The sequence below is a fragment of the Monodon monoceros genome, unplaced genomic scaffold (genome assembly GCF_005190385.1).
Source record: "Monodon monoceros isolate NGI ecotype Baffin Bay Population unplaced genomic scaffold, NGI_Narwhal_1 Super_Scaffold_11, whole genome shotgun sequence".
Lineage (NCBI taxonomy): Eukaryota > Metazoa > Chordata > Mammalia > Artiodactyla > Monodontidae > Monodon > Monodon monoceros.
In genome coordinates, this window is record NW_021703767.1 from 81,008,870 (window position 1) to 81,025,427 (window position 16,558).

General features: G+C 47.5%; 1 protein-coding gene across 4 annotated transcripts in view; it reads left to right on the forward strand.

The window, feature by feature from the left end:
* Positions 1 to 16,558, forward strand: part of DGKG (diacylglycerol kinase gamma) — a 161,357-nt gene that overhangs the window by 106,487 nt on the left and 38,312 nt on the right. For all 4 annotated transcript variants that reach the window (XM_029214535.1, XM_029214536.1, XM_029214537.1 and 1 more), the window contains one exon: positions 2,686 to 2,776. In XM_029214535.1, coding sequence (XP_029070368.1) covers positions 2,686 to 2,776 — 91 coding nt within the window. The remainder of the gene's footprint in view (positions 1 to 2,685; positions 2,777 to 16,558) is intronic.

Below are 16,558 nucleotides of genomic sequence, written 5' to 3' on the forward strand. Positions count from 1 at the left end.
ATGGGAAGTGCTTTGCAGTCATCCCATTTAATCTTCTCAACTACCCCTTGAAGCGGATCTTTTTATTATCTCCACTTTACAGATCAGGAAACTGAGGCTTAGGTTACACAGCCAGCAATGGACACTTAACCAGCAATGGAATAGCAGTCTGTTTGATCCTCTCAGTCACTCTGTGATACTGACCTAACCATGACCTCTTAACCTTATTAGATCATCAGAAGAGCCACTTCTGGGCAAAAAATAGCTTGTGGCTTCTGGAAATTTTTATTAAAACTCTAAATCTCCTGGCAATAACTTTCAAAAGTCATGATTCAGACCAGCAGTGATATTTGAAAGCGGAATCATAATGCGGGTCTCCTGGCTGCAGAGATGCTCTCACTGCTGGAGAGGCATCCTCCACCTTGACATGTATGACAATCTGTGTTTTTCCTGTTACTAGGTCTTTTGCCATCACTGTCTATTGAAAGGCACTGACCCTCATTCTGTCCTCCCTGAGGAATCCTCTCTTTCAGGGTTAATCGGTCTGTCCTCTTCCTTGGGTGTCATTTCACTGGGATCTAGAGCAATGTTTCTCAAAGTCCAGACAGCTGACCACCTGCATAATGATCACCTGGGCACTCATAAAAATGCGTAATCCTGGGCCCCGTCCCACAGCTATCACATAGAATCTCTACAAATTGGACCCCAGGAACTAGCATTTTAATCACATTCGCCAAGTAATTCTTATGAATACTAATGTCTCAGAACCACAAATGTAGTCTCCAGATCCTCACAGCTCCAAGTGTGATCCCTGGACCAGCATTAGCAGCTTATTAGAAAACAAGGAATTCTTATGCCCAAATCCTGAAGGACTGAATCAGAATTTGCATTTCAATGAAATCCCCAGGTAGTTTGTATTCCCATTACTGTGCATACAGAGAACTAGTGATCAGAGCAGTGTTTCCTATGCATATCATGGCAGGCATAGAAAACGAAAGCATTTGTTTGGCATTTCTGTCACACAGAAGAGAATGCCAGCTGTGGCATGGGGAGGTTGGTGCTCAGCCTGCCCCAGACCCCAACCTGGCCACCCTGAAGGCTGAGGAGATTGGTATCTCAGGCGTACTTGTGCCGCAGCACGCTGGTTGAGAAGCAGTGGTCTACTTAGAGCACACCCAGTCCTTCTAACTTTCTTCATGAGCATAACTCCATAAATCTTGCTTATTCTTTTTTTTTTTTTTTGCGGTACGCGGGCCTCTCACTGTTGTGGCCTCTCCCGTTGCGGATCACAGGCTCCAGACGCGCAGGCTTAGCGGCCATGGCTCACGGGCCCAGCTGCCCCACGGCACGTGGGATCTTCCCGGACCGGGGCACGAACCCGCGTCCCCTGTATCGGCAGGCGGACTCTCAACCACTGTGCCACCAGGGAAGCCCTGCTTATTCTTATTTCCTTCATCATTTGTCATTTCTTCTCTTGCATACCAAGAGTCAGAAATCTTCCCAACTAGGTCTTAGAACTAGGTCTTAGAAATCTTCACGCAATGGGAGGACACAGTCTCATCTTCAAGTTCTAGGTGGACACTTTGAGAAATGTAGAGAGAAAAGTTTTGTCTGTTATTCTAAACAGTATGACCTAAGGAATACTAGGAAGAAATAAGAGCCTTCTTCCCTTTGAAGAATGCTCCTTTCCTCTTAGTCCACAGATCTGAGGATGGAGGATCCGCAACACGCAGAGCGGCATCCTCTCTCCTGAAGAGTGTGCCAAGAAGAATGTGATTTTTTTAAATCCTTCCTCAACAGAATCTATCAGCTTATGAACTGGACAGTGTCCCTTCTCTTAGCCAGCCCCTGATAAGGGGATGACAGTTGGCATGGAAGGAATGGAATACCTTCAGAAACACTTCCTGGTGAGACCATCTGATCAGAGCGACCAAGTGTCAGGACACACCATCTGACTTCGCAAAGCTCCCGGCTGCGTGGGAACCCCATTGTGTTTCTTTTTTTCCCCCAATAAGGAAAATGTTGAAAATTTTTAAAGTTCAAAATAGTGAGCTCTTACTTTGAAGCAAATAGAACAAGGATTGTCATAGCCTAAGCAAACACAGTTGAGAAAGAAGTGGGGGGAAGTATTGCTAGCAAACAACTCGCGTTTTTTCTTCTCTTTCCACCTTGCCTGCAAATCTGTGTCCAATTCTCTCCACTCTGCTTCTCCCAATCAAAGCACAGGCAAAGAAGCACACATTTTAGCTGGTTTAATGTTGGGCTGTTCCCCCTCTGTCCTGAGAGTGTACATCCCTCAAGTCTCAAAGGGCTGTCTGATCGTCCCTTTGTACCCCAGCTATTGAAGTTCCTCTGCGTTAGTAGTAGAAAGGACAGTGACCAGAGCATGCTGTCCCTTGCCGCCTCTGGTTGACTTTCATGGAACTCCTCCCTTGATCCAGATACGGAGGCAAAGCAGGCCTTTCCCCTTCTCTGACCAGGAAGTTCACAGATCTGTTGGCAGTTCACCCAGAGTAGCCGTGATGTCTAAGAAATAAATGGGTTTTTCTCTAAGTTCATAGCAAGAACGGTTGGTTAAAAATGTTCCATCCCTGATACGATTAACAAGTACTGAAAACATAAGACTGGGGACACCGACAGCAGAGCTGTTGTACACGACCATTTCAAACACAGAACACTGAGTCATCTTTCTGCTTCGTGGTCCAGGATGAAGAACAAGCTGTGGTACTTTGAATTCGGCACCTCAGAGACCTTCGCAGCCACCTGCAAGAAACTCCACGACCACATAGAGTTGGAGGTGAGTTCCCAAGGCTTGCTGGACCTTGGTTCTGCTCCTGGACTGTTAACGTACCCTCAGGACATGTCCTGGAGCATCCTCAAGAGGTGATCCCAAGTGTAGTCCATTGTACATCCATCCTGTTCCCAACACATCCACGGCCTCACTCCCAGGAGGCTCTAGTCACAGTGCCTGCCTTTCTCGGCTCATCCAGACCTAGAGGCCCAGTGGACCCAGGTCCGCAGTCCCTTCCGGCCCCCAGCCCTCTCCCCACTGTGGCCTTGAAATTTCCCCTTTTCCGAGAGGTGAAGGCAGGTGCTGCCCACGCAGGCAGAGGAGCTGCTGTGAGGGTAGAGGCAATGTCCCAAGCCTGGTAAAAGTCTGGGAGCTGATGGCCACAGGGCTGAGGGGTCTGGGGTTGAGGCTGCAGGTAGCCAGACATCCCCCAGCTCGCCCGCCTCTGCTTTCAAGGAGCTGACTCACAGGCACCCAGGGCCGGCTTCATGGGTGTGCAACCTGCACAGTCGCTCAGAAGGCCCTTGGTTTAATGCTCTTCTGACACTGTCTTGAAATTCTTGATGATTTTTTAGCAAAGGGCCCTGTATTTGCATTTTGAACCAGGCCCCTCAAATTACACAGCTGACCCCACTGGTGCACTCGTGTTTTCCTCACTCTGCTGGCACTTGGAGCAGCCTGCCTCAGACACTTAGCTTGTCAGCTTCCCTTCCCGGTGGATAACCTGCCCACTTCCCACCTCTCACCCCGCATCTGCTGGGCTGCTCTCGTGAGGTCTTGTCACTTCTATGAAAAGGTCTGCTTGGTCTCTGACCACCTGAAAGCCCAAACTTCTCTGCACACCTGCTGCGGGACCTCAGGCCCATCGGGTCCCTTGCCCATAGTTCTCAGTTTACCAACCCGCACCACCCCCCCCCCCAACCCCTTCCCATGGTATTCAGGCCTGTAGTCTTGTTTTCACTTGAGAAGAACAAGTGAAAGGCCGTCAGAGAGTTAGGCCAGGATGGGCTCCTCCCGGCCCATGGGCTTTGTCCCTAAGCCTGCAGTAGCAGTCAAGGGGGTCCCGGGCATCCCTTGGGGGAGGAGCCCTTCGCCTGAAGCAGTGTGGGAAAGCCCTGCCACTCCCTGCAGAAGGGAGCCTGCATTCACAGGGAGTTTTCACAAACAAAACACAAAGCCAGAGATTCTGTGCTTCTCTTTGACTCATCTGCCTGTCTCTCCCCAGCGGTTGCCGGGTTACCAACCCCAGGGTGGGAGGCGCCGCCCCAGCTAATCCCCTGAACTTTTAGCCAGCTCAGTCAGAGGGCAGAGAGGCCCAGGAGCCGGGGGCACATGTCCGCAGGTGGTACCACCTCCACCGGGGAAAGGCTGAGGAGCCCGCTGTGCCCGCTGTACTCTATGGATACGTAAATCCACGGCCGGGGAGCTGCAGGGAGGGAGGAGAGGGCTGGGCTGCAGACTGAACGTAGCTGGAGCGATGTGAGCATCTTTGCTGTTGGCATGATCATCTGCTGGGGTGTCTTTAATACACCCCAAGTGAGGGACAGCCCTGGCCTAACCACTGCCAGCTGCAGACACACAGCGACCGCTTGTTCTCCCTGCAGCTGGCCTGGAAACTGTGCCCAGAATAGAGCAGCTCAGCTCCCCTGCCTCTGTGGGCCCCGCCCTCCCAGCCCCCAGCCGGCAGCACCCTGGCCCCCTCCGAGTCCAATACTCAGTGGCTCTTCTTCAACCACAGAGGGGGCTGGTGGCCTCTGCAGGGGGTGAGGTGGTTCACACTGTGGGTCGTTGGGGGCTTTGGGAGCACGTCTTATTTTCCTTAGCTCTCCATAATGAGTCTTTAGTATTTATTCAGGACGCTAAAGATGGGGGGCTCATATGACAGGCAGCTTCTCACAGCCCGGAGGATTTGGGGCAGGCATCATTCTGTATCCAGGGAGCAGTGGGTGGACAGTCCTGGGTCTTGTGATCCAGAGGAGGCGAAAGAGACAGAAGGGGGAGGCGTGTGAGTGACAGGTGTTAGGAGCCTACAGGGCACCACAGGTAGATGTGAGAGCATCAGGGGCCTCAGGAAGAGCAGTAAGAGAAGGTATGTTAAGTGACCTTCTACATGTGGTCACTGCACACAACAGCCCAGGCCTGGGAGGACCAGCACGCTCATCAGTTCAAGGTCAGAGACCCCGGGAATAACCCCACACCGGTATTTATACTACACGCCATCGTTTCCAAAGCCCTCCCACAGCCTTTATTCCAGAGTCACACAACAAGCAGTGAGCTAAGTAGGCCAGGTATTCTTATCCCCTCATCACAGAAAGCAAGCTGAGGCACGGAGGTTTAGAAAGATAAACAGGAGAGAAAAGCAACGAGGGAAGACGGAAAAAAAATCACAGGCTCTGACTGCCTACTGTAATGTGTCCTCATTCGATACAATAACCCAGTGAGGCAAGTATTATCATATTTTGTTAAATGAGGAAACTGAGGCTCAGATACATTAAGTAACTTGACCAAGATTTCATTGCTGGAAACTTGTAAGACAGGAGATTTTAGGCATCCTGGAAGGAGTTAACTTAGAACACAATAAATAGAGATGGACCTAACAAGCGCTAGAAATTCGGCGAATTTTTCAGCGTGCACGCACTGTTTCTTCCTCCTTCACTGAATATGGGACCACTTGGTCCCCTCTCAGCTGAGGCAGCTGGGCAGGTCTGCTGAGAAATGCTTTAAGAGAACAGAGGGCACACTCCTACTGCTCGTTTGAGGAAGGAGGGGGCTCAGGCTGGACAGGAGGAGAGTCAGAGAGGGAAACTGCCTTAAAGTTTACTAAAGGTTTTCCCACACAGCATCTCATTTTATTTTGATCCACAGAACATGCAGGGAAGATATTAATGTCCTCACTTTACGGGTGAGGAACCTGAGGCTGAGAGGTTCAGTGACTTGAGAAAGGGCACGAAAGTAAGGGGTTCAGGGGAACAGATAGGAAAGTCTATTTCTAGTTTCGTGTCTGTGTGTCACCTTGGTAAAACTTGGATGGTGAAACTTAAAGATAAAATGAGCTTATGCAGGGAAGGTCTCCATTGAAAGTCTCTCACAAGGAATACAGCCTGTTTTTCAGAGGCTTGTGGCCTACTGAGGCCTAGGAGACTTGGTCCCTTCTCTGAAATAAAGCTTACAGCCCAGTTGACAGAACATACAAGAGCTGGTTAATATAATACTTACTTAACTAGTGCTAAGGAAACTGGATCCTGGGGCCTTGAGGAGCCACGTGAGCAATCACCCTGGACACTATTTTGGGGTCAAAGACTAAGGCTGGGGAGAAGGTGACTCCAGATCTACTGTTCACCTGCAGACACTTGGTCGGGGTGGGGGTGGGGGGCGGTACTCAGTGAAAGGGGCTTGGCCTGGACAAGCGTTAGCCCTCCTCAGTGGAAGTCTGTTGTCTGGGCCTCAGTATTCTCATCTATAAAATGGGAAGAAAGGGGTTAGCCTACTTCCCAGGGCTATTATTCGGATTAACATTTTCAGGTTTGTTATTTTTTTAAGTTAATTGGCAGTGGTGCTAAGTGCCTCACAGAATCTACCAAGCAGCCCCAAGTGGCAGGTATCATATCACCTTTCCAGAGATGGGGATAGAAGCTAAGAGAAAGCGAGAAGCTCGCCTGAGGTCCACAGCCTCTGAGTGGTCAGGTCAGGCTTCAAATCCAGATTTGCCCAAAACTCGGGTGTTTCAGGGCAGTACTGGCACCTTATTCTAGAGCAGAGATTCTCACAGGTACGAGGTATGCTTGATCTGCTCGTAGTCACATACTTTTATTTATTTTAACATTTCAGATAACATTAAAAGCAGGCATGAGACTTTTACATTTATGAAAAAGAGAGCAAAAAATTATATATTGCGAATGCATGCTCTAAGTGTTTCTTCCACGGGCACACAAAGGAAGCTGTGAAAGTTAGTGCCGTTCCTGGGAAATGGGTGCTCATAAATTGCGGTTGCCTCTAATTAAGAAGCCAGCATGCATGTCACCCACATGGTTGTCATCAGCCCTGGTCTCAATGTCTCTGACTTCCCTTCCCTTCCAAAGCCGCCTTTGATGTTTATTCTAATCTGATTTTACCTGAATAAACGGGTGGGGGAAGGGTGAGGGAGGGGCACAGTGAGTCACCCCCTGCACCCCAGGCCCAGAATAGCCTTGCACAGGTTTTGAGCTGTAGTTACATGGAGCAAAAGAGGCAGGCTTCTGCTTGAGCACTTATTTTATTACAAGCTGTGGAAAATTTTCATTTTACTGGTTAAAAATAAGAACTTCCAAAATTCCTTGATATTGTATCTACTTTTAAACAATGTTCACAAGGGAAGCCTAGCCAGCTCCACTAATATGAACCTCTGCATGGGGAAAAGTGAGTCCAAATGTGGAAGCTGCTTCAAAAGAATCTGTTCCCCAGTATATTTTGGGAATCTCTGCACATCAGTTCCCCCCTTTTAATTGAGGATTTTTTTTTTAATACAACAAGGTTTTGAGAACTTTTTAGATCAAACCCTCCCATTTCCCCCTCACTTAGAATTGGTGTTTGTCAATATTTTGTTGTATTCCCTTCAAGTATCTTTGTAACCAAAGAAATAAAATTTTCTGGATGGAGTCGAGTTCCCACAACCCTTTGGTGCTCTGCAGCTTGCCTTTTTCACTCACCATTAAGTTCTTGAGACCTCTCCGTGGTGACGTTGCCGGAGCTGGTTCATTTCTTTTACCTGCTCTGTGCTGTGGTGCTCCCACACCACGATGGGGAATATCGCACCCCACGATGGGAGGAGAAGCAGAAATGGGAACTCTCAGACACCGCCGGGGCACAGACAGCAGTGGTAAACCACTGTGGAGAGCAGTTTGACAGCAAATGCTGAACTGAAAACGCACCTGTAGGCCAAATGACCCAGCAGGTTCTTCACGTCCTAGACCTGGAGAGCTTCCTGTACGTGAGTTTGCAAGGGGATGAGCATGGAGGTGCAGTGCAGCACTGTTTTATTAAAACAAAATGGAACCAACCCCAAAAGGCTGTGTTAGTCTAACACTTCAAAAAGATGGCGTGAGTGAAAGTACTAAAGGCCACTGAATCATATATTTTAAAATGGTTAATTTGGTGTCAGGTGAATTTCATCTCAGTTTTTTAAATGTGATTTTTACAAAAGGGAGTGTGCTGGGCACAGTACTAGGGATCTTGAAGCCATAGCATGAGATGGGCCCTGTCTATGAGAATCCTCAATTCTAAAACTAATATTTAGCACAGCCATGTGCATGTAAAGAAGCTGAGTAAATAATGAATCAGATTACTTTAAGATTGAGCAGATACCTTTAGCTACTCCAATCCAGTCAAGTGTCATTACTTTCCAGAAGAGCGAAATCAAGGACTTTACAGGTTCAGTAGCTTGGCCAAGTTCACCCAGCCAGTAAGTGGCAGGAAAGAACCCATGGCTGCCTTGGTATCCACTGGCAATTTTGCACACTCCTCAATTAGAGGGAAGAGAACTTCAAGCACCTTGGCCTCTTCTGGCATCATCTACACCTTCTCAGCTTGGGCGGGTAGAGCCTTTCAGAGCTTGGAGTAATTAAGGTGGGAACTAGCTAAATGCTCAGCCCATCAACACAGCCACAGTGATTCCAGAGGAGATGAAACGAAAACGTATTCATGGGGAAGGGAAAGTTGAGAAGAGCATTGCAGGGGATTTTGAGCTCTTAGAAAACAAAAGGTGGCAACCTGATCATGCATCAAACCCTGGAGTCAAAGACTGGAATGGGCCTTAGAGGACATCCTCTCCCGTCTCTGGAGTCCATTCACTTCCTCCATCGAGTCCAGGGTCTCCATCTTTCCAGCAGCATCCTCACTGTGAGGCCACCCAAGGCAGCTGGTGCTCTTCAGATTTCTCCTTCTTGCCCATCCTACAGTTCTCACTGCTCCAAATACCCCAGCCTCAGTTTCTTCCCGCTCCCTCCTACTACGTGTGCTAAATTCTCTTCTTCATTATTAAAAGTAATCCAAATCCATGGTAGAACATGTTAAACCATAGAGAGGCGAAAAGGAAAAGTAACCCACAGTCTCAGCAATCAGGGATCAGTACTGTTCTAATGTTGATCTTATTTCAATCCTGTAATAATATTAGCCTTTGTGTCTTTAAAAGCAGGCCTCTGGAGGACCTCTGTGATTCTTTGATTTCCTAAATCTTTATCCATTTTTAAACACAGCTCCATCCTTTCCGTCTCTCTCCCTCTTTCAGCCACGCACTGACTACAAGTTTCCTTCACTGATCCTTAAAATCTTTCAGCCTACTACGAAGAAATTGTTTCTGTCAGTTCCTCTTTAAAAATCCCATTGTTTGCTTACAGTTTCTGACACGTAACTTTTTCTCTCTTAAATGACCCTCTTTTTTATTCCCTACACATGCATACCCTGTATTTCACTTCAAGCCTCCATTCATCCTTATGCTTTTATTTTCTTGTTCTTTTCCGTTTCCTTTGTTCTTTGTGAATTGCTTTGATTTTCTTTGTCTTCAGACTCCTGGCTAACATATGCTTTGTGTCTCCCAAGGACTTTGGAATAATTTTTAGGGATGAATTCCCATGCCTACATTTTCACAAAGCAGGCGGGGGTATATGCAACAGAGTGGATAGATGAGGCCCGAGGAGGTCTCAGGAGACTGAGGCTGGGGTCACATGACTCAGCATGTTGGGCTAGAAGGCACCTCCACACAGATTCCTGGGCGATCTCTCGGCCTAACCTCTGCCCCAACGAGCTTATTAACTTTTCTACCCACCAAGGTCCCTTAGTGAAAGAAAAACTTTCCCCAAGCTATGTCTACCAAACAAATGCATCTTTTAAATAATAATGACCTGTGAGGCCCTGTCAGTGGGAAATGTATTATTTCTCTTAGACTTTTTAGAATATTGAAAAGAATTCATGATCTTCATCTCTACACTCAGGAGATTCAGGGACCTTGGATGAGAGCTATTCCCATCCTTTTCTGCTTCTACAACTGGGTTATGAAACAGGCAGAGAATATTACATACAAATATGTTCATTGGCTATGGTGGATAGGTCTTTGGTTCTCTATCTTAGTGAGGTCGTAAACTTGCTGATCCTAGTATTCTATAGAAGAGGAACTAAGAAAGGAGAAGAATTGACTCTTTCAGGAAGGGCATATAATCTAACAAAGGAGCGGTTAAATAATGTGTGCACATACACGCGATATCTCAAGTCCATTGGGATCCACAAGTTAATAACAATAGCAGCCACTTCCTGAGCGCTCATCTTGCAACAAGCTCTGTCCTAGCACTTTGGTACACGGTCTTGTTTAATCCTCATAACAACTCTGCATGGTGCGTATTATTTACTCAAGGAAATTGAGTCTCCTAAAGATAAGTACTGCAAGATCAGCTCAGATGAAAGCCCACATGCTCCCACAATGCCACAGCCCTCCCGGTAGGAGCTGGCCTCTGCATTACACCTCTGCTTTCCCCCTAATGTATGTGTCAGCTGAGTTGGTGGCGGGGCTCCCATTCAGGACTTGGCAAGCTGTCTGAAGCAAGGCCTCTATCTTATTCATCCTGTCTCCCCAGTACCTGAAATGAAGTAATTGCTCTCTAGTTATTGATTGTACAATTTGAACCCAAGTGTAAAAAAAATCCCATAATTAGTGTGAACACTAACAGAAATTACTACTTGACCAGACTCAAGTGATACCTTTTTGTTGGAAGCTGCCAAAGTAAAAGGGACCCACCTTGCTCCAACTGCAACACAAGAGTGGGAGACAGCTGAGCTTGCAGTCCAGTACTCAGGCCTTCTCCTAACTGTGAGGTGAGTGGGAAGACCTCCCACGCCCATCTCTGAGCTGTTGCTGAGAACTTTGAAAGTAGCCGAGGGTCTGGGACAACTGTGAACCCAGGACAGGAAATGCCAGAGTTCTCCCACCTCTTTCCCACCCAGGAGAATGAAGACAGTGAGTGGGCAGAGCCCATATGGCAGCAAGGGTGCAGGGCTGCTAGGGGGTTAGAAGAAGTGACTCTGAAAGGCAGAAGGAAGGGTCTCCATCCTGAGCCCTCTCTGGTGGCCAAGAAGCCTACCTGCCCCTATGGCCATCAGCCCCGCTCTATCTGCAGGCAAGTCTGACCCTTCAGAAAGCCCCATCCACCCCAAGTCGGTCTGACATCCCCAGACAGACAGCAAAGCCCATGAATCTGCATCCAGAGCAAGAATGCCTCAACACACCAGGACTTTTTTTTAACCTGGGGAGGATGGAGCAGCGGATAGGAAACGGCGTTGCCCTCTGTCCAACTCTGAGGCAACCCACCACTGTGAGCTCTGAGAAACAGCAGTTTTGTTTTGGAAACTGGCATCCAGGGCAGGCTTGCTCCTGGAAATGAATTTGGTTCCCCCTCAGCTGCAATGTTCTACTTCCAGCCTCCCTGCCAACACCCCCTTCCAGCTGCCCCTCTCAAAGGCACCATTGTGCCCGCCTGGCACAGCAACAGAGGAGGGATGAAGAGGAAGAAAACATTTTCTGCCCATGGGATGTTCTTAAGCAGGTTGTGTGTACATGGCTTCAGTGCTGCATTCCTGGAGCCCACACAAACCCGCCAAAATGCCATCATCCCTGTCACAGATGGCAGCCACTTTCCAGTCTAACTGGCCCGCCACCACTCACTGTCAGAGAACGCGGAGCATGCGGCTAGATGGACACGGGCGGTAGGAGGGGGACCATGATGACACTTTTTCCGCACAGCACTTTAGCCTGCCAAAGCAAGGCTGAATGAAGACTCCGAATCTCTGAACTGGAAGGGGATCTGGTCCCATGTACCGCTCAACTGAAAGATTCATTCTGGCTTATTCTGATAAGTAGACATCCAGCCTTTTCCTGAATACTCCAAGGGTAGGAAGCTCACTACTTTTCCAGAAGCCTGTTCCATTGTTAGAAGGCTCTGACTTTCAGAAAGTTCTTCACGATGTTGAACAAGGATGTATGTCCCTTTCATCGCCATATCCTTCCCTTGTCAGCCCTTAGCACAATGCTTGGAAGAAAATAGAGGCCCAATAAGTGTTTGTGGGATGCATGACTGAATTCCCCATCTTTGGGCCTATTTCCACCATCTGAGGGCACACAGAACATGCCTTTCTGCTCCTCCACACGACTGCCCTTCACAGGGCTGAAATCTATCTTCCATGTCATCTCCTATTGATCTTTGCTGACGTCCCCAGTTCCTATACAACTTGATGTACAGACTCCTGACTATCCTGACCACTCTTCTCTTGATAGACTCTATTTTTTCCAGTGTCCTCCTTAAGATGAAGAATCAAATCCCTTACATCTAGAATACTCCAAAAGTAGTCTCATAGATAACAAAGCACAAAATTCACAAGGCCTCAGGTACATGCTCTGTAAGCTGGACTGTCTTCTTGATCTCGTCATTTGCATCTTCTGCAGGAAACCTGTAAGTTCATGAAGCCCACCACAAACCTGGAAAAACTGGGAAAACAAGGACCTTCCTCAGTTTCACTGACTCAGTGTTTCCTCATCCGTAAAAAAGAGGATACAAATACCAACCTTGCGGGGCTGTAAGGATTAGACATAAAATATATGAAGTGCCTGGTTCATAATAGTTACTCAATAAATTATATCTATTAATATTATCATATAGCACATGTGTATTAGTATCTAACCGCCCAAAGCAAGACATTAGCTCCTAAAATGCTATAAAACAGCTCCTCTGAATGCAGGGGAAGCCACTGCTCTGGAAGATTTAGCTACATGCCAGGCCAAAAAAAATTTTTTTAATGTAGATAATACCAGACTGTCTTTCTAGAAATGTTATCATCACTCATCAACACCACTCAATTTCTTCCCTTTTCTTCCGACAGGATACACATCAGATTATTGACACTAAAAACATTTTCTCTAGTTCTTCTCTAGGGAAAATAGACAGCACTATTTGCCCTGACTGCTTTTCTTTCACTCCCAATAAATTTCTCTGTTCTGGCCATAGGCCCTGCAGATATGCAGATATCTACTGCCTTCTCAGTGGTATGCTGGGGCCAGCTTGCCTGCTGGCACATCTCTTCCCAACTCTGCTTTCGGTGATGTCACATTTGTAGCTTGAAATTGGCCATAGTGGGAATATTTACACTGTGGAACACCACAATCAGAGCTTCTTTTTTTCCTGGAGATCCCGCTGTTAAGCATTTAGCAGGATATCACTGCCTCTAGCGTTGACCTGCAGGAGGTCCCTTAAGGAAAGGGACTGTGTCGCATTTCCACTCCATCCCCAGGGTCTAGCACAAAATAGGTTCCCAACATTCTTGATGGATGAATGAGTGCTTTTTGTCTTCTGTCTCTTAATGTTTGTCTCATATACATCATGTCCCATGTGTCCTATTCTTATTACCAGCTGTTCAGGTATAGAGTTCCCTTAGCTGTGATCAGAGGACCATTTCTTGCAGACTTGGATTAACCTTCCGTATTTCTCCCTAACCTGGGCATTCAGTCCACTTTATTCGGTCAATATACTCATCCTGGGAAGTTGTGGGAACTCGTCTGGAAGGAAAAAAACCTTGTCAGGTTTCTTTAAGGAACACCTTGGTTTTTGTTTGAGGATCTCTGTACACATTCTTCCAATTAAAAAGTAGTTATAGGCTTCCCTGGTGGCGCAGTGGTTGAGAGTCCGCCTGCCGATGCAGGGGACGCGGGTTCGTGCCCCGGTCCGGGAAGATCCCACATGCCGCGGAGCGGCTGGGCCCGTGAGCCATGGCCGCTGAGCCTGCGCATCCGGAGCCTGTGCTCCGCAACGGGAGAGGCCAAAACAGTGGGAGGCCCGCGTACCACAAAAAAAAAAAAAAAAAGTAGTTATATTGGACTTCTGAAATGGGTAAGACATACCAGAACTATGGAAAACACAGAGCCATGGAACATATGGTCCCTCCCTTCTGGGAGCTTAAAATCTCCTGGGGACAGGCAAATATGCATGATCTACGGCAGAATATACATTCCATATACGACAGAAAAACAATGCAATGAAAATTCAGAGAAGGGGAAGATCAATTTCTAGCTAGAGCAATTTCCTCTACAGAAAAAGCCCCAGAGAGGAGTTAGCTTTTGAGCTGGAATAGGATTTTAATGCGCATAAAAGAGCTGCATGGCAGTTTAGACAGTGAGTACAGCAGAAACAGAAGCAAGTAGGCCCAACTCTGTGGCCTATATATGTGGCCCTAATTAAGCCCTAGCTCTTCCAAGAGACAGCCATGTGATCTAGAAAGGTAACTTACCACCTCTAGGCCTCATTGTTCTCATTCTGGTAATCAGACATTACCAAACCTAATGTTCCATCTGGCTTTACCATTCTAAGATTCTGTGCTTTGGCCCTCATCCAGCTGCCAAAATTCCTCTTTACAGAATCACTCATGTGTCCTCTTGGTTGCCAATCTAAATGACCAAAGGTCTAATTCCAGATCTGATGACTCTGATTAGCTGTGTGACAATGGACCATTCCTTTCACCTCCTTAACCTCCATTTTTCTCATCTATAAAATGCGGTAATTAGACTGAATGATCTTGCAAGACTCTTCAGGTCTTTGATTCCATGAGAACACAGATGCAGAGATGAGAGATAGAGAGAGAGCCTTTTTGGAGAATGGAAAGGAAGAATGCACAGAGAAAATGGCATTTGTAGAAATTTGGAAGAAGAGCACAGAAAGGGTGCTAGGGTGTCCTCAAGTGTATCCTACCACTAAAGGACTGTAATAATGGGTCCAGACAAGGATCATCATCCACTGATTAAGAGCTCTATAATGGAAGAGTCAGGCTGACGACACCCGAACCCACTAACCAACCTGAACATCACCAAAACATGAGACAACTAAACTATGTGTCTCCTGATGAGATGCAATAGGAAATACACTGATAGAGTATTCTTGCCAAAATGTCGACCCTGAATTTGATCAAGTCTCCAGACAGGCTGGGAATATGTTTTAAAAACACCTCAGAGATGCAAAGTGTTGTCCATCATGTATGCAACCTCAGTATCACCAGGGAGGATGTAGAAATGCAGTCTCAGCCCACCTCAGAACTCCCAAATCAGAATCTGCATTTTAATCATCCTGAAGTGATTCGTATGCACGTTAAAGTCTGCTCTGCTGTACAGGACAAATGACCCATTACCCATTTCTTTCAATAAAATATTATACGGCAAGAAAAAAAAAAAAGAACAGGGAATTTATAGATCAGAAGAAACCTAAAAGACGTATCAACCAAATTCACTCTGTAGACCTTTCAGACAAAACAATTTTCTTTTTCAAATGAGACTGTTGAGGAAATTTGAACAATTGCTGGCTATTTATCAATGTTAAAGAATTATTGTTACTTTTTAAGAATGATAAGTGAATTGAGATAATTCTTTTTTTAAGAGTCTTATTTAGAGATACATACAGAAGTATTTATAGATGAAATGATAGAACATCAGAGATTTGCTATAGAATAGTTCAAATGAACTGGGGTAGAGTTGAAATAAGATCAGCTGTGAATTGCTGAAGCTGAGATTTGGGGTACATGGGATTTATTATTTTATCTTCCTACATATTTGAAAATATCCATAATAGAAAGATTTTTAAAAAGAAAGTCCAGGAAGGAGTCACCAAAGATGGGAGAGACAATCAAGATAATGCAGAGGCAGGGAACCCAAGAAAGAAAATTTCAAGCTGAAAGGGGACAAATGCCCCCAGAGGCATCGAGGCCTGGGTTACGCTTTATAATCTGGCCTGGAAGAGGTCATTCCAGAGAGCAGACACTGCCCAATGGCAGGAGTATGAAACAAAACAATCTGCGTTCTGAACTGGAGAAAATCAGCGTAATCCATGGCACCATGAATCGAGGTCAGAAGACGGGAGAATTTCCTAGTTGCTAAAAACTGAAACAGGTCATCAAATAAATTATGGGATCTCCTTCTCTGAGGACCTTCCTAAATAGGATCGTCCGGGCTGAAATGCAGGCGGCCTCACTCAGATCCGCCGCCTTTTTCAGGTCACCGAGGCCGGCAGGTACGCACCCGGGGCTCGGAAAAGCCCGAGGCCGGGGCAGGGAAGCACCACTGCCCTCTCTCACCTCCTCGGCTCTCTGCCCCTCAGAGAGCACGGAGAACTTGGCGGGTCCTAGTTCTGCCCAAAATTATGGGGATTTTAAGGATCTGAGAGGTGGGGGAGGGGGTTGGGGGAATGGGATGAATACGACTACCCACCGGCCCTCCACCAAACCAACCATCCCTTGGCTTAGAAAGAAACTAGAACTATGGGTACTGTCGTCGCAAGTGGGGACGACTGTTGAACTTGCCGACAGCTGCGGCCGGCGCAGCAAGGCCTGAAGCAGGCGGGCGCGGGCGGCTGCCGGCCTGGGCTCCGGCAGATTCCTGAACGGCTTCCAGGCGGGCAGGAACCGGGCTGGCCTGGATGCACCCCACCCCACCCCGCGCCTGCAGCGCTGCTGCCTCGGACCCGGGCGGCCCGCGTCCGGCACCTCGCAGCCCGCGCCCACTCTGAGCACAACTTGGGGCGTGTGCGAGCTTGCTGCCGGGCAGCCGGGACAACAGCTCTCTGTTTCGACCCATACCCGGCTGTAAATACCTGGGTTTCGCTGCAGCGCAGCCTCGGCTCAGGGGCGAGCCTGCCAGCCCGGTCCTAGGTTAGCGATGGCCAATGGTGAGCACAAGGACCGCCGTCCTCCTTGCGCTCTCCCCAGGAGGCGCCCCCCACCCGGGTCCCAGCAGGG